Below are 25,338 nucleotides of genomic sequence, written 5' to 3'. Positions count from 1 at the left end.
ATCTACCTTATTTTCAGGTATTAGACTAGCTCTTATTTACTAGTTGTGAATCCAACAGTGAGTTCCTCAGGAAGCTTGTATTCTCCAGGCAGAATAAATAAAAGTAAGAGCCAATAAATATTCCTAAGTGCTACATGGATTTTTTAGTTCATTTGGGCCACTGTGACAAGATACAGTGCATAACATATATACAACTGGATGAACTGGATAACATGCATGCAATAGAAACACATTTCTTACAGTTCTCTAGGCTTAGACGTTGAAGATGAAGGTGCTAGCCAACTTTGATGTCAGTAGATGGTGACTTTTAATGTGTGCTCACATGGTGGTAGGGACAAAGACACTCTCTGAGGCCACTTTTTTAGGTTCTTAATCCTGTTAATGAGAACTCTGTACAGATAACTGAGGGCTATGTTTCAGCACGCTAATTTAGGCAGGACACAGACATTTAGATCACAGCAATGGAACACTAATACACCGTTCTTGAAGGACAGTGCCTAGGATAGCCTAGTTCGTACTGAATTATCATTATAGACTTGTTGGAAATGACTCAAAAATGAGAAAAAGAGGTTAAAAGAGCTACCATCAGCAAAGGTATTTGAACCAGATGAAATAAAATGATGAGATTATGAGAGGATAGAATACTTGCTATACAAGGAACTAATGTGCGTTGTATTAGAATTCATACTACTAAGAAACAGGACCATGAGTAGAGAAGAAACTAAAGAAATCAAGGAAGGTTAGATTACACAGACTCCTGAAGATCAAAATAAGAAAAAGGACATTTTTTTTTTTGGTGTGACGGGAAATCTGAATATTTTTGAACAGAGAATCAATATGATCCAATTTACATCTTGATAAGATCACCTTGGCTGCTGTAAGACTAGTGTTGAGATTTTCTTCAGTTCGTGTTGCACAAAATAGTAAAAGCTACTGGAATAGTCGACTGTTGATATCCCCATCTTCTGTCATATTATCGCATGGTAGCTTTACTGAATTCGAATTCCAAAACCTCTTCACACTAAATTCTTTGATTGATTTTTCAGTATTCATTAACTCATTTTATAGCATCCCATGGCTATAATCTGATCCAAGTTCAAGTAAGTTTTCAATTTAATGAGACTTCATGGCTTTCCAATTTTACTTGATGAGATGACATTAACAATAAGCAAAGCATCTTTAATTTGTCTCAGAAGATGTAACCAAGAACAGCATTTCCCTACCCTTGGAATGGAAAGAGCTGGCAAACTAGTCCCTCTGTAGAGTAAGTGAAACCTCCACTGGACTAGTTACAAAAGTATGACTGGTTCAATTTTGTATCTGTGGAATATGTATTGTAACATTCTTATTTCCTAATTGACTTGGGAGCCTCCTGTTTTTAGTCATTTTAAAACTCATTTCTAGTCTCGATACTCTGTCAGGAAGAATATCTACAGAAAAACAGCACATTCATTATGTAAAGTTAAGAATCAATACATAATCAATATTTAGTAATAGTTAGCAACCTTCTGGTTATTTGCTAACATAGAAATGAGTAAAGTTCACTTGCATTAGTTACTTTGCTTGAAAATAAAAATAAAGTGCACATTTTGGGGGAAAATGCATATAATTTCATCATTTGTTACTTACAACTCAGCACCAATTGAAATACCACCTTAAATTAATGCTCCTTTAAGTTACTAGAAAGCATCTTATATTTTTTAAAGTGAATATTTGTTGGTTTCTTGCATTACATTAAGTACAATAATAAGGATTTGAATTAGCTACTGTACAGTATAAATCTTAGTGGTAAAAATGCTTGATTTGTTAAGAAAGTGGTCAGTGAAAAGCAATTCAAGAGGACAGACAAGAATCAATCACTAGACCTCAAAAACATTAAGTTACCCTGAGCAGCATTTATCATCTTGTTCTTTTGCAAGAAAAGACACGGTTTTCAAACAAGACTCTGTTACCGTCTCGGGCTTTGAGATCAACCGACCCATAAAACCAAAAGCATCTCAACGTCTTTTTATGTTAAAATATTTCTCTGTTTATGGATACAACTTTGACATTGAAATGCTTTAGGCAAACCTCACTTTATGGAAGAGAATTTATAAGTTGTTGAGATAGCATCAATGATTTTTGTCTAAGTTTCCAGAAAGATAACTTCACTGAAATGACTGTTGGGCCACCGATGCAAATAAAACTTCCACTGAACCATCAGCTTCTTGGAAAGTCAGCAAAGCAGTTTAGGACAGAATGTACTAGTACTGGTAAACTCAGGGAAAGGCTGAATTTAATTAGATCAAACCTCCCTCTTTCTCATGTCCCTGCCCAGGTAACTCACAGCTTTCAATCTCCAGAGTACAGTTCTGTTCATCCAGGGGATATCTTCGGAGATCCATCATACAGGCGGCTGTGGTTGTGATCCTACCGGATAAAAGGTACAAAAATTGTGTGAGATCATTAGGGACTATTATGTAATATACCAATAATTTAAACAACAGGGTCATCCATGTGGATATGGGTAAATTCCTAGGAACATACATTTTCTTATAATGTATCAAGAAGGAATAGAGAGCCCGACCACACTAGTAAAAACAGTAAGATTAAATCACCAATCAAAACCAAATCAATGTAGCCAGGATCAGATACTTCTATGAGTCAATTTTACCAAACATTGGAGAAGACCCAGTGCTAAATCCTCTCAAAATCTTCCAATAACTGAAAGATGCGACGTGCTCACATTTGCTTTGTGAGACCAGAGCTGCCATGATTCCAATATTAAACAGAGATAATACAGGAGAAGATAGCTGCAGGCCAATAGCCTTAGTGAACATGGAAGACAGAACCCTCAATAAAATACTAGTAATCTGTCAAACTGCACATGAAGTGCATTAGATAAGATGACCTATCGGGATTTATTCTTGAGATCGCTATATAATAATCAACCTCACGTGCAATTCCATCAGTGTAATGCACAATTTCATCATTACTAACAAAAGAAAACCACATGATCATATCGACAAAGAAAAATGAAAAAAATAATAAAGAAACTTTTGCTTTAACATCTGGAACAGGTCAGTGATTCTCACTGTTTTCCAGGAAGCCCAAGCCAGAGAAATCAAGAATGAAAAAAGAGACATTCTAAATCAGAGGGCAGGAAGTAAAATCATCTTTTTGCCAATGGCATCATCATATACATAACATAGGAAATTCAGTCTCCATTTAAAAAAATTAGAAAAAAATTAATACAGCAAAGGCATAACATACAAACATTTTGTTTCACACAACAAAATACTCTCAGATAAAGAAATTAAGAGGGCATCCTATTTATTAAAAACAATAACAAAATAAAGGACTACCTAATTATAAAATAATTATAAAATAATTGGACTACTATAAAGAGAAGAAAGACCTGTGCACTAAGACTAACAAAACACTGATGAACAAGTGGAATCCTATCCTATGTTCACAAAGCAGAAGCAACGATGTTATTAAAATGACTATATTACCCAAAGTGGCCTGTAGTTCCAAACTATCACTATCGAAATTCCATTGGATTTTTAAAATAGAAATGGGAGAAATCATAACATTCACATGGAATTACAGCAGACTCCTTCCTCCTATTCCCAAGACAAAGATTTCAAATTCACATTCTCATTAGTGTGCAAAACCTCTTTGTACACACAAGAATTACTATCTTCCGTCTTTTTGATAATAAGCATCCTGTTGTGAGAGTTTATCTCATTCTGATTTTGACTTGCACTTACTTGACCTTTGCTAGAACTTTTTCAAATGTCTGTTGGCCATCTGAGTTCACTGTTTTGATCAGCCTTTATTTGACTCTACCGCACAGCTTTTAATTCAATTACTTGTTTTTGATACTGAACTGCATAAGATATTTGTTTATTTTGGTCAGCAATCCTTTATCAGATACATTATTTGTAAATATTTCCTCCTCTTTTATAGACTGCTCACTAGTTTTGTTGTTTCTTTTGCTGTCTCAAAGCTTTTCAGTGTGATTAACTACTATTTATTGTTTGCATTTATGATCTGGGGTTTTGATTTCATGTGCATACGATTATTGAGAATACCAATGTCAAGAGGTTTTCCCCCTGCTTTTCTGTTGGTAGCTTTATGGTTTCAGTTTTTATTCTTAAGTCTTTGATCAATCTTTAGATGTAGGGTTTATATATGGTCCAATTTCCTTTTATACCAGTGGATATCCTGTTTATTGAACGCCACGCTTTGAAGGGACTAAACTTTCCCCATGGTGTGTTCTTATGTCCTTGATGAAGATTGATGTAATTATATGGGATGTGGGAATTGTCAGTGCTGCTTTAGTGGTCTATATTTCTGTTTTTCTAGCACTCTATTTTTATTGCTATATAATTGTTTTATAATAATTTGAAGTGTGATGCCAAGACTTGTGGATTGCAATGCTAGTTCTAAGTTTATCGTACAATATATTCATTGTGTTGAGGTAAATTCCTTTATGCCTACTTTTAGAGGGTTCATATCATGAATAATATGTTGAATTTTGCCAAATGCTTTTTCTGCATCTACTGAGTTGTTCTTGTATTTATCCCCAGATCTGTTGCTGTGTGAAGTCACATTGATTACCTGCATCCTGGGATTAAATCCTACTTGGTCATGGTGTATGACCCTTTTGGTCTGCTGTTGAATTTAGCTTGTTGCATTTTCATGAAGATTAAATCATAATTAATGTAATTAATTGCTCTAGTAGTCTAGGCTATAACAATAAAGGTATTAAAATTGTGAATGCAGTCAGATGGGACTTGAGTCTTTGCTACATACTAATGGTGTGAATTGGAATTATTTCAATTATCTCTGTGATGATCAGTTGCCTCATCAAAGCACCTTCCTTGCAGGATAGGTCAGGATAATAGATGCAAGTTCCCAGCCCATTGCCCTGTACTCAGCTGTGCTTCCCAACGAAGTGCAATCATTACGATTATTATTTCGCACCTTTCCATAAGTGCAAGAGCATCTCAGAAATGTCTCTGTCAATTCCTGCAGAATTTTCACTAGGATGAATTTGCATTATTTCTGTTTCTCATATGACAAGACAAAGCAACAGCAAAACAAACAAACAAACAAACAAACAAAAACAGCTGTCTATGACTCCTGGTGTATTACAACTTTATTTTTAGAGAATCTTTTAAATAAAACATTTACATTATTTTTGATGATATTGACATAGTTAACAAGGATGCTTGTTCACATAGCATGACGTATGTTTACATGATGATGTTTACATAGTTAGGGTGGGGCAGGTCAAGACGTGGGGGAAAGTAGAGAAGTAGATGAAACATTCCAATCTTTTCTCTGTTCCCCAGGAAAGTGGGAGAGAAGGGGAGAGGGCCGCTCCCAGCAGTCTCACCACCATCGGAACTCAGGGAGGTTTTGATAGTTTTGAGATGCTGTTGATTTCATTGCTCTAAGGTTGAGGAAATCCTTCCAAGGTCTATTGACTGACATAGTCCACCTTCAGCATAATGTATATGCATATATATGGAAGGTATATATTGTGTATCTATAATATTACATGCTATGCATATATAGTGTATGTCGAGTCTTCAAAAAATTGTAGAAAATTTGTGTGAAGAAAAACTTGTGCCTAGATTTCAAAAATTTTTGCAACAGGATGATCATATTTTAATTCTATTCTTCATGAACTTTTTGAAGTACTTTCACACATATAAAGATTTTCTAAAATTTTTTTGAGAGGTCATTTTTGAAAACACCCAGGCAAGTTATGGATTTGGTCATTTATGTTAAGCTAAGTGGCATATAACATCTTTCTCAGTAGTGTTTTTATTTTAAAACACTGTTTGGGAAAACACACACACAAAAAGAATGCTGGCCGTTTACAATATCTCTTTGGATTTTCTTATAAAAAATGAAGTTCACAGCTGTGAACATGTGGACAGTTCCTATGGTGCCTTTGCTAGTTATGGCACTGATCAATTTAACTGGATTTATTTGAACATTAGGCAAGAGCAAGGGGAGTTTTGATGCTTAATTAGAAAGTTTTTCTAAGTGGTCATACACACACGACCCTGAAGGCTATTTGTATTCCAGAGCATACCACATAGAAGAATTGACTAGCTTCCTGACTACTTCCTGCTTGCATGATCACATGGGTTAATTTATTAACTCAACAATATTTCATGAATATCTTTTAAACATATACTTTGAAATGCTTCCATCCATGGAGAAATAGCAAAATCCAGTGCTGGAAATGAAGCCATGTGGCATGAGTTATCCTACTGCCTCCCAGGGTCTCATTAGTAGGAAGCTGGAATCCAGAGCTGGGGAAGAAGAGGCTTTCTTTCTTTCTCAAAATACAATTCTGAATCATTGTTTTTATGATGCACAAAACTTTAAATAAAAGATGGTGTGAATATTTAAAACATTTTGAAAATTATTCTGTATGCTACATCCTTTAACAGCTGCTTATGAATAAAAAGGCATGTAGATGTGAACATTCTCTGGGAATTACTAAACTGGAACTTTATAATCTGTTGGCCTAAGCTAACACTACTCATTCATGGGTGATTTTCTCTCACAGGGAACATTTGGCAGTCTCTCAAGATACTTTTGATTGTCACTTGTGGCTGGAGGGTCTGTAGTGGCATCTAAGTGATGCTGCTAAGCAGCCCACGAGGCATAAAGCAAAATAACCAAAAATTATCTAAACCAAAATGTTAATCATGCCCCCTGTGGAAACCTTTAATTTCATGAAATCTTATAAGGAACATTAAAACATAAAACATAAGTAAATGAAAATTATATTTTGCTATTGAAAAATCACCGTAAAAGTAAGATATTGATATTTATTTTATTGCGCAAAAAAATTGAAAGCAGAACTTATGATGAGCATTATTATCTTAAATATCTCTCAGCATCAGTTTTATTTTATGTGTTGTATTTTATTTCTGTAGTGTTGAGAAAATTAAAAAAAGAATAGTGGAGTAATTTCTTCATTAGAAATAGGTTGAATTTTTTATTTAAAAGGATTTACTTATTTTTTGGAAAGGTAGAGTGACAGAGAAAGGGAGAGAAGGAGAGAGAGAGTATGTGCTTCCGTCTGCTGATTCCTTCCCCAAACAGCTGCAATAGTTGGGACTGGGCTCAATCCAGGAACCAAGAACTCTGTCCCCCACAGGAACTTGAGCTATTATCTGATGCTTTCCAGGTGCATCCAGAGGGGATGGTATCAGAGACACAGTAGACAAGACACTGATACGGAAATCTGGTGTGCCAAATGGCAGCTTAAACCTGTCCTTAGTACTTGCCTTTTAAATCTTACATACGGAAGCATGAGATATTCAAAATTTTAGAATAAGACATCAGGAAAAAACTCCCAAATTTATGGCACGGAAGAGCTCTTGTAGTCAGTTGCACCTTTACAAATAGTTCAGAAACATTCACAGGTGGCTGATGTTACAGATGCTTAATGGTGGGTTTATTGGCACTCCATGTTCTGCATGAGTGGACCTATAGCACAACATCATTTTAAATTGACCCTGACGCACTCTAATGTGGCATAGGATACATCATGTCGTAGATGTAACTTATACTGTGTTAAAACAATCAGATTACTTTTATGTGAAAACAGAATTAAATGTTTTTGAGACATTTAGAGAGCTTTATGGATATTGTAGAGCCTCATTGCATTTCTACCAGTCATCATTGGCTTTCTCCCTTGACTGCGCTCATCAGAAGATGCTCACATATCATCTTACTACTCAGCCATGTGGTGTCAAAACTAAATCACGCATTGTAAGATTGCACTGAAACACTGATTCCCGAGTTGTGAGATTGAAGTTCTTACAGACTTGTTTATAAAGCCAACAGAAATTGTTGATTATCTTATGTGTATAGGTACCACAGTTGTGTAATAAAACTCTATAACTTTAGAAAATGTAACTGAATTTAATGCTATCAGTCATGCTCAGACAATTCAGGAGTCAACTGATACAGGATAAAGATGTTTCATTTACCCCGGGGCAGCTGTGGATAATGATAATATCCCGTATAATTTTAGTAAAAAGCTGTAATAAAGAAATTTAGAGTTTTATGCATGATGTAATAAAAAAGTTAAATAGATGTTTACCCTCATTTGAACATTATATAATGCGTATGTAAGATGAAGCATTGTTTGGTACTCCATAAATATGTATTATTTTATTTTTCAGTTAAATAAGAATGAAATGCAAGAAAATGATAGATAAAAGACGTGAAGCTGAAATTTTGGAGAGAAACTAAACATCATACCACAACTTGACAATAACTCAATGCTTCCTCTGGGCCAGATTCACCTGGGATGGTTTACTCTTTTTTTGCTTCCAAATCCATTATGATATCTGCAGATTTTGGGTAATTAGCATAACCCACAAAAGGAGGAAATCAGCATCTCCAAATTGGAAATATAAGAGCTTTTTTTTTTTTTTAAAAACACATTTTCTCTGGAGAGCTTTGATGTTAGTGAAATGGTTTCTTGTGATCTGTCTCTTCCACATTCCACACTACTAAAGGGATTTCATTGTCCCCATGTGGATTAGCTGTGCCAACTCTTCCCAAGTTAGTAATGGTTGAGGAAAACCAGAGAAATGCAGGTATGTTTACCACAAAGTCACCAGGATCTGCAAAACGGGAGATTTTACAGAAACGCAGACACAAGCAGAAACCTGCAAATCTGTGTTTTCAGCCTGTGCAAGTTTCTGTCAGATAGTTCTGAACACTTTGCTGACTTAATAATTTGAAATCTTGCTAGTACATAATAAGTAATATACAGTTAAGTGAACTGCTCACAAGAGCTCTTTCTGAAGAAAAAAAAATGCTCAGCAAAAATGCACTAGATCTTTAACAAAAGAGGTGTCTGTGGAGAAGATTCTGTTCACTGTCTTATGGATGAAAACACAAAGGACATTCCTAAGAATGATTGGTCCTGTGCTTCCATTTGTTCTCCTGGTCTAATAGAACCGCTCAGCTGTAGATAGTCACCTTTGCAATGAATTAACACGTCTACATGGAATATATACATAAACTGTGGCTGAAACAGTCTATTCTAAGTTTTTTTGTAGAGTCAAAAGTACCAAAAAATTACAAAGCCAAATGAGTTGAGAGCTTGAAGACTGACGTTCTTTTCTGAAATGCTTTTTTTTTTTTAAAAAAAGCTTTTCACATGCAAGGTACCAATTTTGAGTGTGCATTGCTTCTTCGCCTTCTGGCTAAGATCACGTGTAGTTTTTAGCGTGTGCAATGGCTATTATTAGCAGATAGCAAATGAAAATACAATGCGATAGAATCAACTAGACAAAAGCATGAACGTTCTGAAGACAGATTTCCCATAGGTGAATTCTTGACAGCAAAACATTCAACTGTCTTTATTTTCAAAGACATTTAGAATAACTTACATTACAATCCAATTCATTGACATTTTGAAGGTGAAGCCAGAAGGATTATAATGGGCTATTAGTTATAAACTGTTTCCATGATACATTGGAATGGGCAGACATGATGTTGTTGCCTGAAGATTTAAACAATGTTAATTCAAGTATCTTCAGTCATAATTAGATTCACAATTTAAACAAGAATTGCATAAAAGTAAATTTTATTGTCCACAAACTCATTTCATTAATTTGAATGCAGCATTTTATGGACAATTATCATTCTATTTTGCTCCCACATGTGTTATAAGCATATACTTCTAGTCATAATTGTGATGTTGAGAAAACAGTGTCAGTATTATCCACAGCATTTTGGTGCCATATACCTTATTTGTCAGATTTTCTTTTCCCAACACAATTTAAGTGCTTTGCAGCAAGAAAATGTAAGTGCTAAAAATTCAGAAAAATCTGTGGTTCCTGATAATTAGTTTACCTTTCAATATCATTTAATCCATCAACTCAATGTATACTGATAAACACTTTGATTAACTGTTAAACATCATATGAGGGCTCTCACTGCTCTCTGGTATTGTGCAACACTTTGACAATTCTATTTAATTCTTAGACCAACCTTCTAATACAATGTGAATTTAGTAAGTGCCCAGTTTGCCCTAGTTAGCACAGCAAAGCAAATTATAAGAGGAATTCTGTAGAGTGAAGTTTAATAAATGTCCTGAGTTGCAGGCTGAAGATTGAGGACAGAAGACATAACTTGTGATGTATTTATAATCTATGAGAATTCACCCCAGGATGCGACAGAAATTTTAATTTGTGATTACCACTGTTTTGGCTTTCAGTGTAACCATAATGTAATGAGATTGCTATGAAACTGTTGGATCAGATTTCAAAGAAATAATGTACCATTTTTTTTGGTGAACTTTCTAAAACCATAGGTTCACATTAGACACAGAACCTGATGGAAGTGACAGTTTTTGAAAACGTGACATTTTCTCTAGTTTAGCTGAGACAGCGTGGGGGATTGAGAGGGTCTCTGTGGACTGCTGGTTTGTGCTTCACATCATCACAGATGATAATGCATCCTCAGGGAACAGTTGAAGATTCCTCTGTTGCTGGTGTACATGTCTCAGAGGCTCAGCAGAAAAATAAGCCCTTGACTAAAAGAGAAAGATTGCCATTCATTTACTCACTCATTTATGGATTACCTTCATGGAAGGCACTACTCTGGTAAATGTGTGTGAAAACAGAACATGTAAGATAAGCAGAAGGTGCTTATAATTTTATGGCAGAAGTATACAACATGGATATAACATTCATTGTTAAAAATGTGAACTGTAGGTGGACTTCCTGGTTGCAGGCTCCATCAGCTATTGGCCTTGGGCAAGTTATATGACTTTATTTGGCCTACTTTTTCCTTTCTAAGATGTGATACTATTACTATTATGTATAATGCATTTTAAAAGTTTCCTTGAAAGGAAGGATTCAATAGATGTTTGCTATTATGATTATGATCCACCTGTCAGGAACCTTCGAAGCACTAAACACCTCTGTCAAGGTCTCAAGGCATTCCAGGGACTCCCAGACTCTACCTTAAGATAGAAGCCTCCTCTTCCTGGACCTAACAGTCTGGTAGGTGTTACAGTCATTTTTGTGCTCTGGGATCCATGCCAGTTGATATGTCCATATGGAGAATGTATTACCTGTGACATGCTGAGAAAGGTTATGCTCAAAGCTTAAAACAATAAACACTTCCTTTCTCACAGATTTTATGAGTCAGAGATATGTTTCTGACGTAGTTTGAGGCCTCTGCCTCTAGACCTTTCACAACTGAATTGAAGGTGGTTTCCTAAGCCACTTGCCCAATCATGAGCCTTATTTAATTATTCCATGAGTTTTACCTATAGCTCATATGCTACTAGCTTACTTTTTAGCTATGCTCTCAACATTTCTTATGAGTTTAAATCATTTTTTAAAAATTGAATATTGGATATGCACATTACACCAAGAACTGCAAGTATTCTATTATAGCTGGAGCATAGGCGGCTTGGCAAGAGAAAATGTAGAGCCGTAGAGAAGACATTTTTATAGGAGCATGGACTTCATTTGATCTTGAAGACAATGCAGACTTGCTCAAGGGTGTAAGCAGAAATATAACTTTATTAGGGATATAAATTCCAACAGCCCTTAAGAAAATTTCAAGAAAGCTGAGTTTCCCCATTTTCTCAATTAGGTAACTCAAGTTGATAGGCTTCTGCAAGCTTTCTAAGTCATAAAGAAAAGAGAAGCTATGTGATTGAATGAAAGGAGGACAGGATGATTTAAGGACATCATGAGTCAAGTTCTATGGATGAGTTCTGCAAGCTGAATAAAATAAGACAAGCAATTTGCTCCTGTATCCTCCAGAAGGACTTCAGGTCTGCCAATGACTTAAGTCCATATTGTATTAATAATTGAATCATTTTCTATGAGCTCAGGGATAATACTGCACTGTTGGTGTTTTAAACTATTACCATTGATCGTTGAATATTTAAAGTTGGTATTAGAATAACATTTTGTGTATTATTTCTGCATGAAAAAGGGATATAAGGCTAACTTCCCTTCTTATATAATTTGATTATGACATTTTCTTTTTGTGAGTTATGCTGCATTTTACATATGTATCTAAGTCTGAAGGGTTCTTAAGGCTATGGTTTAGTCACATATACATCAGTAACAGGACAATGTAGAAAATGAGTTAATTTAAAATAATTGGTATTAGAATATAATTAATATAAAGGTAACATGCTTTTTTTTTTCCTAAGTTTCTTGTTTTCCTTATCAGGAGCCTGTGATTAGCATGGACTCACTGGAATAATCCACATTGTTCCCTCCATCTCCAAACACTTAATCACTCAATCTAAAAAACAGCATGTTTTCTATGTGAAGTAACATTTTCTTGGGTTTTTGGAATTAGAACATGGATATATTTTGGATGGGAGGGTGTTCATAATACATTCTGACACAGGACTTAGGATTTTCTCTGACTTGAGAAATGATACATTGAGGAAATTAATGATCATTTTAAATAATATTAAAGTAGCAAAATGAACCCAAGTGTTCTTGCAAATCCAATGGCCTGCATTTTTAATAATTTGTCTATTCTTCTTCATTTATACAAACATATACAGATATATTTAAGTTTTACTTTCATTTTATTTCAAAGTGATGAGACTGAAATAGACATAGAGAAATCTCTATATATTTTCAGCTCTTTTACTTGTGTGACGGAGCCCAGGCACCTGGGCCATTATTTGGTATTTTCCAGGATGCACATGAGTAGGAAGTTGGATTAAAAGTGGGATTGGTAACAGTGTTGGACAGTGATGTAGGATGCATGTATCCACGCAAGAGTCTTATCTAGTCCCTTTTAAACATACCTTTTACTACTTCTCAATCTCTCTCTAGAAAATAAGTGTAATAATTTTATTAGCAATGTGAAAGTAGCTGCATCCACACAAATATTTTATTCCTAAATATTGTAACATGAATTCTGTAAGAACCAAAGCATGTTACACAAATATTACAAGGCAGTTACTAGAATAAAGTAAATTTGAAAATGTGTTCTTTATATTAGTTTTATATAGCTTTCCCTAAAATGATTTTATAACTCTTATTGTGTGTGTGTGTGTGTCTTGTGTATGTATGTGTGCTTCAAGTTGAGAATGAAACGAAAGGCCAGATACTGTATTTCATTGTCAAGAGTGAGCAGGATTCTTTAGCCTTGTTATGCCTCTCCTCTTTTTGGTTTTTCAAGGCATCGGAAGAGTTGAATGTTCAAGTCAGCTACATTGCAGGGTATCTCACTCCAGATTTATTTGACAATTTTAAAATGATTAGAATCTGGCATAATACTCTTGGAAAGAATACTACCTATTAGATGGTATCTACCTCACCTATCAAATCAAGACTTAGTTTCAATTTGTAGTATGAGGCGAGATCAACCAGCTAATGTGGTGAGCATCTTTCTCTACCTAGATTATCTGAATATGACATCACTTGAACCACTTTTCCCTGTAGATTGTCCTTTTTGGAATCTGTTCTTGGAACCATACTTTGAACAATTTTTTTTAGTTTAATTCTTTCATAAGATAGCGAAGACAGGTGACAAATTTTCTCAACTTTTGTTTGTCTGAGAACAGCTTTATTTCTCCTTAACTAACACAGGATAGCTTTGTTTTGTTTTGTCTGTTTCTGGATGCAGTATTTTTGGCTAGCAGGGTTCTTTTTGTTTTATTTATTTTTTCCCATTAGCACTGTAAAAATCTCCTATTATTTCCTGGTCTTAGAGGTTACTGGCTGAGAACTTGGCAATCAGATGAATTAGGATATTTTATGTAGTGTTTCTTTTCTCTTACTGCCTTGAGAATCCTCTCTTTCTGTCTAAACGTTGGAACTTTGGTTATAGTATGTTGTATAGTAGAGCTGGTTGAATTGAGTCTTTCTGGTTTTGTTTGCCTTTCCTATTCCTGGGTGTTTATATCCGTCTTTTAATTTTAGACAGTGTGTGCTATTATATCTTTTAATAATCTTTCTATATTTTCAGGTCTCCCAAAGCCCTTTTTGAGTCTCCATAACCTACCATTTGCATTTTCATTGCTGTCTCAAAGTTCCTATAAATTTTACTCATTTATTCTTTTTTTTTTATCTTACTCCTCCAAATTCACATAATCAGCTTGCAGATTTGTTTGTTCTATTGAGTTATTAATAAATTTTGTCATGTTTTAAATTTTCATAGTGTACTTTATAGATTGAGGCTTTTTTATTTTCAAAAATTAATTCAACCCCTCTGCTAAATTTCTCTGATAAAGTAATTCTAATTTTTAAAAATTAGATTTCTTTTGAAGGGTTATGTTGAAGTTCCACAGGCTCTGAGAATTCCTTTCCCCCTTCCCCAATACCCCACTCCACTCCTACTGATTTCCCCTATATCATTACATTAGCATAGTCCTTCATAAACAGTCATAAGTCCGTCATTCTGCTATCATCTATAAGTGTATTCTGGAAGCTTACTGAGCTTCCTTATAAAAGACTCTTGAAATCTCTATCCAAAAATGAAGAGCCATCTATCGCTAGATGATTTGTTTATGGCATCTTATTTTGTTCTTTAGGTGAGGCCAAGTTTCTGTTATAATGTGTGTGCTTTTTAAAAATATATGTATGTATATATGTATGTCTAAGACAGAGGATCTGAGAGAGAGAGAGAGATCAATCTTCTATCTGCTGGTTTACTTCCCAAATGTCCACAGCATCTGGGGCTGGGCCAGCCCAAATCTAGGAACTAGGAACTTCGTTTTGCTATTCTGTATGAGTGACAATAGCATAATTACTTGGGCAATCAATCATCTGCTGGCTTCTTCTATTCATGAATAGAGAGCTGGATCAGAAGTGGAACAGCTGCTACTCTACATAATATGGAATGCCAGCATTATAAAATGAAGCTTAACCCCTAAGCCATAACATCAGCCACTTCCTGAAAGTACTGGATGTTTTATGTCATACTAGGCGAAGTGCACATTAAAGGGTGTTTACCTCACACTTCAAAATCTGACTTTATTAGTGTATAGTCTTCTGGAAATTCTAAGCGATTGTATGCTTTCAGTCTGTGAAGACTTCTGTTGTTTTAGCCATGGATGAAACAAGTCCAGGCTTGTTGCAAGCTTGAGTGTTTGATGCTGTTTCAGAACTAAACGCTAGCTAAAGCTCAGATTTGTCTCAAATCCCTAGTTGGTATGTTTCAGGTTATACTGGGTGGGGAGACAGAAAGAGGGGATGCAGATGAAAAAGGTAGCCCATACGTACACATCTCTGCCTGAGGCCAGGTTTCTCAGGTGTCTTTTATGTATTAACTGTGCTGTGTTCATGAATGACATGCTCTGTCACTATATCTTATCGTACAGTGACTGGTCTTAGGATCCTACACAATTCTCCCGGATTCAAACTCTTCTTTTCTCAAATACAAAATGTACCCAATGGGTATTAGAGAGGAATGCAGGACAAAAAGCCTGATGGCCACACATGCACCAGACCCTACATCTTGCTAAGAGCATTACAGAAGCAAAGCCCATGATGCTGTGTGACCCACTTGTTGTGGTGGACTTGACCTGACACTGTTGCAGCCAGGCATGGGTGATACCGGTAGGAATTAAAATGGGGTTTCAAATTGGCTCTGGCACCAGGATAGATCTAGAGGTCTCGTCTGTGGGCGTTGAGCTATGAACTTACACCAAAAGGCATTTCCTCAGTATTAAATTTCACTGAATTCCAAGGCAGGGTCTTGTATTAACCTTCTCCTATCTCCAAGAGAATGAGGATTTCCTCTGTGCTGTGCTTTTCAGGATTGGATGGAGTTGGTGGAAGCAATAACTTTTCAGCCATGGATGAAGTTAAGCTGAGTCACATTTGAGTCTCAGGGCTGCAGGGCCTTGTGCAGTTGCAGAGGTGCATTCCTGACCCACTATACAGCTAGCTCATGGTGATTCAGGTTAAAGTGTGAGTTCACATCACTGGTACTTGAGTTTCTGGTGCCTGGGTAGGGCCAGAGGCTCAGTCCATAGGCACTGGCCTGCTCTCTGTGGCTCTTGTGAATGGAATTGTACATGAAAAACCAATTAAGTGGGTGTTTACAGGTTGAAAAACCCTTAGGTCTTATTTCACTAACATCTTCCTCTATCTCCAAGTTTCCTAACAGTTGCAAGCAAAGTGCATCCTAAGTGGTTGACTCCATCATTGTTTGGAACATGAATCTTAAAGTGAACAATCTGACAACCTGCCTTTGCATTTGATCAAACATATTCATGATGGCCAATTCTACGTTCCCTTCAACGGTCTTCATTGAGCTACAAAAATAAGCACCTACTTAAAATTGTAATTCACTTTGAGTCTCTCAGAAATTATCCACAAATGGAATACAGCCTAGGGTAAAGCTTCATCAAGAAAAGGTACCCTTACTCTTCTCAACTATAAATGCTTTTACATCCATCTTTAGTCTTTTGTTTGATGTGAAATCTTCAATTGATTTCATAGTCTTATTTTCTGTTATAATGCCAGGATCCTCATCAATGATTTTATCCTTTCTTGTCATTGTCTGAAAAAAAGTTCTTTCATTTTATTTCATTCAGCATATTCAAGATTTTTCAATGCAGACTTGCCCAAAAACCACAACATCCAAATAATAACAAAACTCTTGCCCTGATCTTGCTTTATGCTCTAATTGCTTGTTTCTTATGTATTCCTTTTCTTCAGCTACCTTCCTGTTGTAATTGTAATTGATTATTTTGAAACCTTCCTTTGATCTGGTCAAGCACCTTATTTTTCATTATGAATGAATTATTTAAATAAAATCTTTTACACACATTAATTTTATACTGCATGCAAGTCATGATTCTACTTAAATATTTTTTCCAGTAAAATGTACGATTTGTAATCAGAATGCTGAGTAAGACCTGCAAATGGAATAGTTTGTTCATTGTGTGAGTAAGTCTTATTTAAAATTATTATTGCTTAATGTTCCTTAGAATCCAGGCTCTTACCAGAAGTCATCCAGGATTAGGAACATTAATAGGTATCTTGCAGTTTGACAATGCTCAATTGGATCCGTGGTTCTTAGGCTTGGTTTGCCCTGTACATTTGCCTGTGGATATTGACATCTGCAACTACTCTAACCTGTTACATGTGGTTATGATCTTTAAGAACACAGAGCTGAAAAGGTGCAGGCCAAGTGCTGATCACTGAGCAGGTGCACATGTGCTGGGAAGTTTGAGGAACTTCGAGGATGGGAGGAAGGGCACTTAACCCAGATTTCTTGGCGTGGAAGAAGCTTCCCACAGGAGGTTTCAAGTAAGGCAGAGAGCAATTGCTTCCAACATTGGAGTGTGTGCTGTCGGAAAATGGATGTGTGCCTCACACAGGGATTAGAGCTACAAGAAAACGTGTGCTTTCAGAGAACTCGACAGTGCAGTAAGACTGGAAAATGAGTTTGAGTGGCCTTTAGACAGGGGAACGAGTAGTTCCCTATCAGTAGTTTTTTTATCTTTTTTTCCTCTATAAAAACAACTCAGTATAGAACAAAGAAAATGAAACAAGTTTCATAAAACAGGGCTTATCCTTAACACGATACTTGCTCTATTGTTTAATAGGTTCTATGCATTTGCGAACATACTCGTTACTACACACTAAATTGATATCACTCAGGAATGCATGGCTGCACTTTAAAAATCTTTTGATTTTTGGTTACTAAATTAAAAAGTTTGGATATCATCATGAAAGAATTTAAGCACAGAAGTGACCCGATGTTCAAACATTCAATACGTGTTTGCTGAGTGAATACATTCATCTATCCATCCTTTATTGATCTAGCCATTCTGTTATTCCTGAGAAAAAGGGTGTAATAATGGCTTGTCTATGCTCAGAACACATTTCTCCTCAGTTCTCCAAGTGCCTCAGATGCGAGGATACGAATAAGACTAATGAAAATCAGCAAATAGCACCCTGCGACACAAATGCAGCTTGTGCTTGCTGACCCCCAGAGGCCATCTCTAATGAGCATCAAGACAGTTCCTCTAAGTCACGAATTGTCACCACAGTTTCTGTTTCCATGGAAACAGGGTGACTAGCAAAACTCTTGGCTCTAAAAGCTGTGATGAAATATCCACTAGCCAGATGGTCTGGCAACTGAAATTGTCATGCCTTTGTGAGCATTTATCATGAATTGGCATCACATAAGAAGACAAAGTCTTTCCAGTGAGAATGGAGATAGAGAAGTGTGATCAGCAGGTGTCTGTTGGTAATTGGCATTGAGGGGCAGGTAAAAGGTAGAAACCTGGGGCTCGGAGCTCCACCCAGTGCAACCATTCCCAGTTGACTGCTGTTATTATTGTTCCAACTGGCTCCTCTCTCGTCCAGCACAGCATGGTGAAGTAAGTGCTGTCTCCATAGTCACAGCCTCTAGGAACAAATGGACTTCTGAGCACTTTCAGATTTCTCCACAAGGAAGTGAATTTCATATATAGCTCCTAAAAATAGAAAACGCTATCCATCACTGCCAGGAGAGAGAGACTAATGGGAGGATTTTACATCCCCTCACTTGTGCATCAGAAATTACTATGTTTGTTAATGCCACTTTCATTGAAAAAAATATATATATTTACTATATGTGTACACCTAGAGAGAAGTTACTGAAGCAGTACCACTACTGACAACTAATCATTATCTGCTATTATCAAATGCTTAAAGTGACAGTCCCTGTGCTAAAGAATGTTGTAAGAGCTATCGAGTTCCCCGTTGCTATCCTCATTCTAAAGACAAAGAAACCGGGGTTCAGAGAGTAATGTTTTTTAACTGGTTAAGGTTCTATGCTGGTAATCAAGGTTCTATGGATTACAGGCTGTGCTGTTAGCCACTAAGCATCTTCACTACTTGTGTCTGAATAGAAGGCAGTAAGATGCAGGGATTTAGAGTAAAGCTCACAATTTCTGGAGTTGTAGATCTAGATCCTTTCTGCAGTTAAATCAAACTTAGAAACATCTTTCCAGAAGCTTTACAAAAGAAAGCAACTTTACTGAAATGTAACAAAATTTTAAAAAGTAATAAAGTGTCATGTGTTTTGTTAATAATATTTAAAATAAGATCAGACAGTAAGTTAATTACCCACTATAATTTTGCCATAGCAAATAGAGTAAATGGTATTTTGAAGTATCTGCAATAAGTGTGATGAAAGAGAAAATTCGGTATTTTGATGGTTTCTATTGGTTTTCAGTAATAAGTACTGACAATAGTAGTAAGGATTTACTAATGTTAATCACAGAAAGAATTGCTGAGTTTGTAACAGAATGCATTGAAATAAGATAAAAATGTTTGAGTCAGCTTCAAGGAGTCCTGAGATCCCACAGAGCATTTTTGGAGACTCTAAATTAGCAGATCTGGATTTACAGCCTCAACTCTTCTTTGTTTCTGTCGGGTCCACTCCATGCTATCGGAATTTTAAAATTATACGTAATTTGAAAGTAATTTCCTTCTGAATTTTGACTTTTTAATTTGTATTATTATGGTAAAATCCATAGCAATGCAATTTTGTGAAGGTAAAATAATAAAATCCAAGATTGTGTATTAAAGAAAAAGTGAACAATCACACAAATTGCTCTGGAACACATACAAAACATTTTCTTTAAGCCCTCTGGTTACACAAGTTCATAGCGGGGGCTGTTTCTGGGGTCTGGTACAGAAGCTTCAGGTTAGAACTTAAGGCATCCAACTGATATTTTACCAGGTTGTTTTTGCTTTGAGCTTCTGTGCAACATCAGTGAAAAGAGCAAGGCATTTTGCTGCACACTGCAATGTGAGATGCAGTTATTATTTTAAGAAAGCTAAATATAAGGGATGTATTCTGGCTACTTTATTTCTTAGCATTTAATTGCTTGTGTGTGCTTATTTATTTCAAGAGATACGAAAGCATTACTTTTGCTCAAATTTGACAATTACAACTAGGGCATAAAAATACACAATTTTTTCTTCATGCTGTCTTTGGGTGACTGCTTTCTCTACATACGCATTGAAAACACATCAAATGAAAGGAATGAGATATTCACATTTCAAAACCAACTTTCCTCCAACTGCTGACACAGAACAGATCTTTCTCAGTTTCATGCATATGGTAATCAGTTTGCTTTCCTTTGAACTAGGTAATTGTAAGAATCACAGACTTTCCAAAGCCTGTCCATGTATATTTATGTTCACTAACACAGCTACACAGGGGATCGGCAGAGATACTACTGGTTCTGTTAGTTTAAATTAAATTCCTTAATCAATCCCCTGAGAAGTGTTATCCAGGAGGTAACTGCCGAATATGCATAAATCTTTTATGTGCTTCAGTCTATAACAGTTTTTTGGAGGCCTGCAAACGTGAATTTTGCACAACAAAAATGAGTCGCTGACATCAGACAAAGCATCTGGTGGTTTCCCAATCTTGGAAGCCTAATAATGCAGGCTTGGCACAGCAGAATACAGACAGGATCAAGTTGTCTTGCCTTGAATCTTTCCCCACCCCCTTAGGAGTAGCAGATGATAACATCTACTGGGGACAGCATGAAGTCAGGACCACCCTCTTCATCCACACCAACTGAGAAGGTGGCAGCTCAGAGAGGTAGAGCAATGGGCCTAAGGCCACTTGGCTTGTAAGTGACTCAGTAAGGACAGCAGCCCAGAGCTCTTGGATGCTAGACTTCCTTGTTCTGGCCACCATGGGAAACTGATCTCAGCCCAGCAATGTCGAGATGACCGAAGCATTGCATTTACTGTTGACTTAGGGTGGGAAGAAGTTACAAAGGCAGAGATCAGCCTGCAGTTCTTGCTTCTCTGTTGCCCCCTTGCCAAATAAAAGTTGATGCAGATGTGCAAAGCAGTGCATTTCAGTTGCAGCCCTTTTTGTGTTTTTTCACCTATGTTTCATTGCACTATGCTCTGAAGTCCTCTCTCATTTCTTGTCCAGGTAGTTGAGTGAGAAACACATATTGCCATTCAAGGAAGTTAAAAGGTAGTAGATTCACAGTAGTGAAAAAAAAAAAAGGTAATAAATTCACAGTAAAAAGGTAGTAAATTCACAGTAAAAAGCTGTCAAGTTTCGTTTTACAGAAGCCAATAACATGATTAGAAATATACTTAATCCCATAGTTGACTTCCTTGTTTTTTTTTTTTTAAAATTATTTCCATTGGCTGAATGAGAATGAGCACTTGGACAGCAGATAAATCCAAATGCAAAGATCCCTCCCCGACCGCCAGATGCCACGCAGGAATTTCAGTGCACCAGAAGCGCTGCACTGAATGCTACAGCCCTTGAGGGTGGCTGTGGAGGAAGCCCACACTCCCTGGTTTTCTGCTGGTGGGAGTTTCCCATCCTGAGCAGCCAATGTGCCATCTACTGAATGTTCTGCTTGCGTAATTTCTGTCCCAGTGACACATCACCCAGTCTTCCAGTTTGTTCCTTCGTATGAGTAATGACCTTCTCTCTGGACTGAAGTTGAGCACTGGGGCTCTGTGACACTCAGGTAGCGTTGATGTGCAGAGAAGAGCTTCCTCTCTAGGCAACGTGCAGTCATTCGAAACAGCCTGCTGCATCTTATAGGCGGCACCCACTCCTAGAGGGTAAACTCCCAAAGCACAGATGAATTTTATCTTCTCTGAAAGTGTTCAATGCATAATCTGTAAGGATTGTGGGGTCCATGAGGAAGGGTGATAATGATAAATAAGCAAACCTATGGATTATTTTTGCATGAAGGTAACTTAACTGTGAATTATAAACATTATATTCCTAACTATGGCCAAATTTAGATTCTTGCTCTTAGTTAAACAAGCAAAAGAATTGAAGAAGACTGCACAGTAAAGGAAGATATAGGGGTCATTCTTCTAATTTGCTTGGAGGAAAACCAAATATATTTATGTAAATGTGTAAACAGATACATGTGTATCTATGTGTGTGTTTAATTTAGATTCAATGTGTACACACACACAGATGGCAAAAGATTTACTTCAGTGTTGTATCTGAGGATGTATGTATGTGTGTGTGTATCGTCAAAAAGATTTAACCCTATAATGTAGGAAACACTGATGTCATTAATGATACAATAAGTATGTGTAGATATCCTGGGCCTGCACGGGATGCTTTGATTTATATTCTCTTAAAGAATTTTTGATCGATTGAAACCTCCCTAAGTTTCCAAGAGGTAGGGTATAAAACTTGTTTCTTCTTTCCGTTCAAAGCTCAGCACAGCCCACAGCTATTTTTCCAGTCTGGAATGACCCAATCAACAGGTAGGATTCAAATTCAAACAATCTGACACCAGAACCAAACTTTTAAATCACCAGTTTGCCCTACCTCTTACAGAATGATATTCTCACAATGCCAACATGTCCAATGTCCTCCTTTGTTTAGAAATCAAATTCTTTTTGTATTTAGCATCAAAGACAAGTAAGAAATAAACTAGCCAGAGAAATGTTGCCAGCCTGCAAGCTTAAGAACAAAGCTGACTATCCATAGCCCCTTGCATCATCTTGCCAATTTCTTCTTCCTCGTTGTGCATTGAAACATGAATAAATACAGCAGATTAGCTCGCCCCAGAAGACTAGGAGCTGCCTGGGAGGATTTTATTCTGTAAAGCTTCTGCATAACATGATAGATGGAAATGTTCAAGAATACTGCACATAAATAATAGATGTACAAATAAAAAGAGGGAGAATCTTAAGGCTTTTTAAAGCCATTGTACCATGAGGTTCTTCCATCCCCACCCCCCAGGATGCTATTACGTAGGTTGTGTACATGGCAGTTGCTCAGCTGTTGGTTAATTAACTACTAAATACATTAGCGTGGACTGCACCAATGATTCATATCATCGGATTTGTGGATAATTATCATGGTGTCCCTCTCTGCTCTTCGGCCCTATTAATTGCTCAAAAACAGTCAGTCTCACAAAATTAATCTGAAGCAAAGTCAGAAAATGGGAATAAAATGGGTGTACAGATAGTCAACGAACACTGTTCACAATAGAAAAATCTGAAAACAAGCTAATTGTCCAATAACAGATTTATAGTGAACTTTTCATAAATGGGTAAATCAGTATGATGTGTAGTAGAATAGTGTTTATGATGAAAATCTCATGTTATAAAGTACTTAAAGCCTAACTATGGTCTCACGAACGGGTGCCAGGGCCCCGAGTACTTGAGCCATATTCTGCTGCCTTCCGGAAATTTGAAATCTGATGACCAGAAATCTGATCGTAAAGGCACTGGAATATGAGAGGTAGGCTTCCCCTGCAGAGGCTTAAGCAGATGTACTGCAAGGTTTTTCCCAGAGTAAAATGGTTTAATAAAGTAAATATTACAGTCAAAAGAATTACAAAGTTATAAATCAAGAGGAGGGTAATTTTATCAAAAGATGATTGTAAAAGAGTGAATTCCCGGTTTGCAGAGAATAATTTACATCTAGAAGAGTAAAACTGATGTCACCAAAGTTGTGCTTTTGATCCCCAGACTGCTACTCTGCCCCTATTTGTTCAAAATTTGCTGATCAAGTGTAGGAATCTAACTCCTACAACTGAATACACGAACTCTTCCAAGGTGAGCGCTAATGATGCAAACCTTACAGCTCTTGTTTTGCAGAGGAGAGAAACACGTTGCTGGCCATAATGGCTTCTACACTTCCAACATTGTCTTCTCCAGCCAGCACTCGATTCTCAAAGCCATTCTCTAACTGCACTGGAAAGCTGAGGCTGAGTGCTAGATGTGATTATTGTATTTGGGAGTGAGCCCAGTGGCAGGTTTTAGGTCACTGGGATGTGCCCTAACACGCAAGGGGTTGAGCATCCGAGCCCTAGTCAGGCATGGAATCTCTGCCTCGCTACTTGTCTCAGTTCTTTCCTGGCTCATCGCGTGTCCCTTCCTTGCACATGTTCTGCACCCACTCTCCTCTCCAGATGCAATACCAATGGGCCACCTACAACTGGACTGGGATTCTTATCACTTCCATGTAGAATATAAAGTTGTTTCTTCTATAAATAATGAAAACTTGAAGCTTAAATCAACATTATATTAGTAAAACCAATCAGTGTGTTCTATAGTTATCGAAGGACTATACCAAAAAATCTTGTAGGCAAAGAATATTTTATCACTGATATTTAGAATCAGTGAAGCATTGTGAGAACAAAAAGGCAGCTGAATGTTAGTTGACGTTGTTAATTAACTATGATTTTTAATTTCACCGCCACGGCCTTATTTTCTTGCACGTGAAGTGAGTCGCTCCTATGATCTTAAAATGCCTCTGATGGTACATCTCAGGAAGAAGAAAACATAAAATACTGTGTCTAATGTTTGAAAGCAGTCTCCGAAGCTGCTTCTGCCCACGCAACGGTGATGTTTCTACCTGATGGGATAGCTGAAACTGAAGGTGCTACCTAGGAAAGAATTGAGTAAGCCAGAGAAAGAGACACCTGAAAATTGGGTGATGGCTAAGAGCTTTTCCTGGAAAAAAAATCACAATGTCAAATGCACGGTCAAGATAGATTGGTAACATCTATCTTAGTTGTTGTTTTGGTTCTTTATTAAATCAGTCTTGGAAATATTGGCAAATAAATAATTATCTGCCATGTTTTGGTGGCTTTGTTGCAATTAACCCTTTATTATCCAAGCTTATGTCTGTTTGCCAAAATGGAAGCACAGTTTAGTTTAAAAAGTGAATAAACAGAATATTAACACTATCTGAGAATAACTTAATGGCTATAATGGTAATCATGGTTAGGCTATCTGATTTCAGAACGTGAATTTTTTGTTAGCATTTGTATTATATACAACAAGGACATGTTGGTAGCTCTTTGGAAAAGCCTATGGCAATGTTTTCTATATAACTTCAGGTTTAAAAAGAGAAAAAAAAATGGCTTGATAGCTTGAATCCCTTCATTGAAGTAAATTATTTTCCCTCTGCAGGGAAAAAAACCTAATGAGTGAACAAACTGAAAGAGCTCTATAACCTGAGGAGATTAAACACAGTTTATCTTGACTTTTATTCCTATGTTGCAGGATAAACAGTCTATTTGAAATTCTCCCAGGATATTAAGAGACCAAGATAGCGATCAGGTAGTTACCCAGAAATGCACAGGTGAGGTGGGTTAGTGCTTTTACCAATCTTTTGCCTATACTGAAAGGTTATTTTTGAAGACAAGAGTACTGAATGTTCCAAGTTCTCACTGTCGTCATGGAAACCTTTCAGCTAGCTGAATAGGTTAGCAGGATTTTATGTTCCCTATTCTGACAAATACAAGGAGGCAGGATCCCAGCTTTGCATTACTAATCAGAAAACTTCTGTTTTCAAGTCTCCTAGCACTTGATTAGTCACATTTTT

At 36.6% G+C, this 25,338-nt stretch overlaps 1 protein-coding gene across 2 annotated transcripts in view; it reads right to left on the bottom strand.

Annotated features, from left to right (window-relative positions):
• The window catches only part of GABRB1 (gamma-aminobutyric acid type A receptor subunit beta1), a 262,663-nt gene that overhangs the window by 58,012 nt on the left and 179,313 nt on the right, over positions 1–25,338 (bottom strand). For both annotated transcript variants that reach the window (XM_040965875.1, XM_040965876.1), the window contains one exon: positions 2,327–2,409. In XM_040965875.1, coding sequence (XP_040821809.1) covers positions 2,327–2,409 — 83 coding nt within the window. The remainder of the gene's footprint in view (positions 1–2,326; positions 2,410–25,338) is intronic.

This window comes from Ochotona curzoniae, unplaced genomic scaffold (genome assembly GCF_017591425.1).
Source record: "Ochotona curzoniae isolate NIBS_2020 unplaced genomic scaffold, NIBS_Ocur_1.0 scaffold_4505, whole genome shotgun sequence".
Taxonomy (NCBI): Eukaryota; Metazoa; Chordata; class Mammalia; order Lagomorpha; family Ochotonidae; genus Ochotona; species Ochotona curzoniae.
The sequence above is the reverse complement of the archived record's forward strand: the minus strand, read 5'-3'. Positions and strand labels throughout refer to the sequence as shown.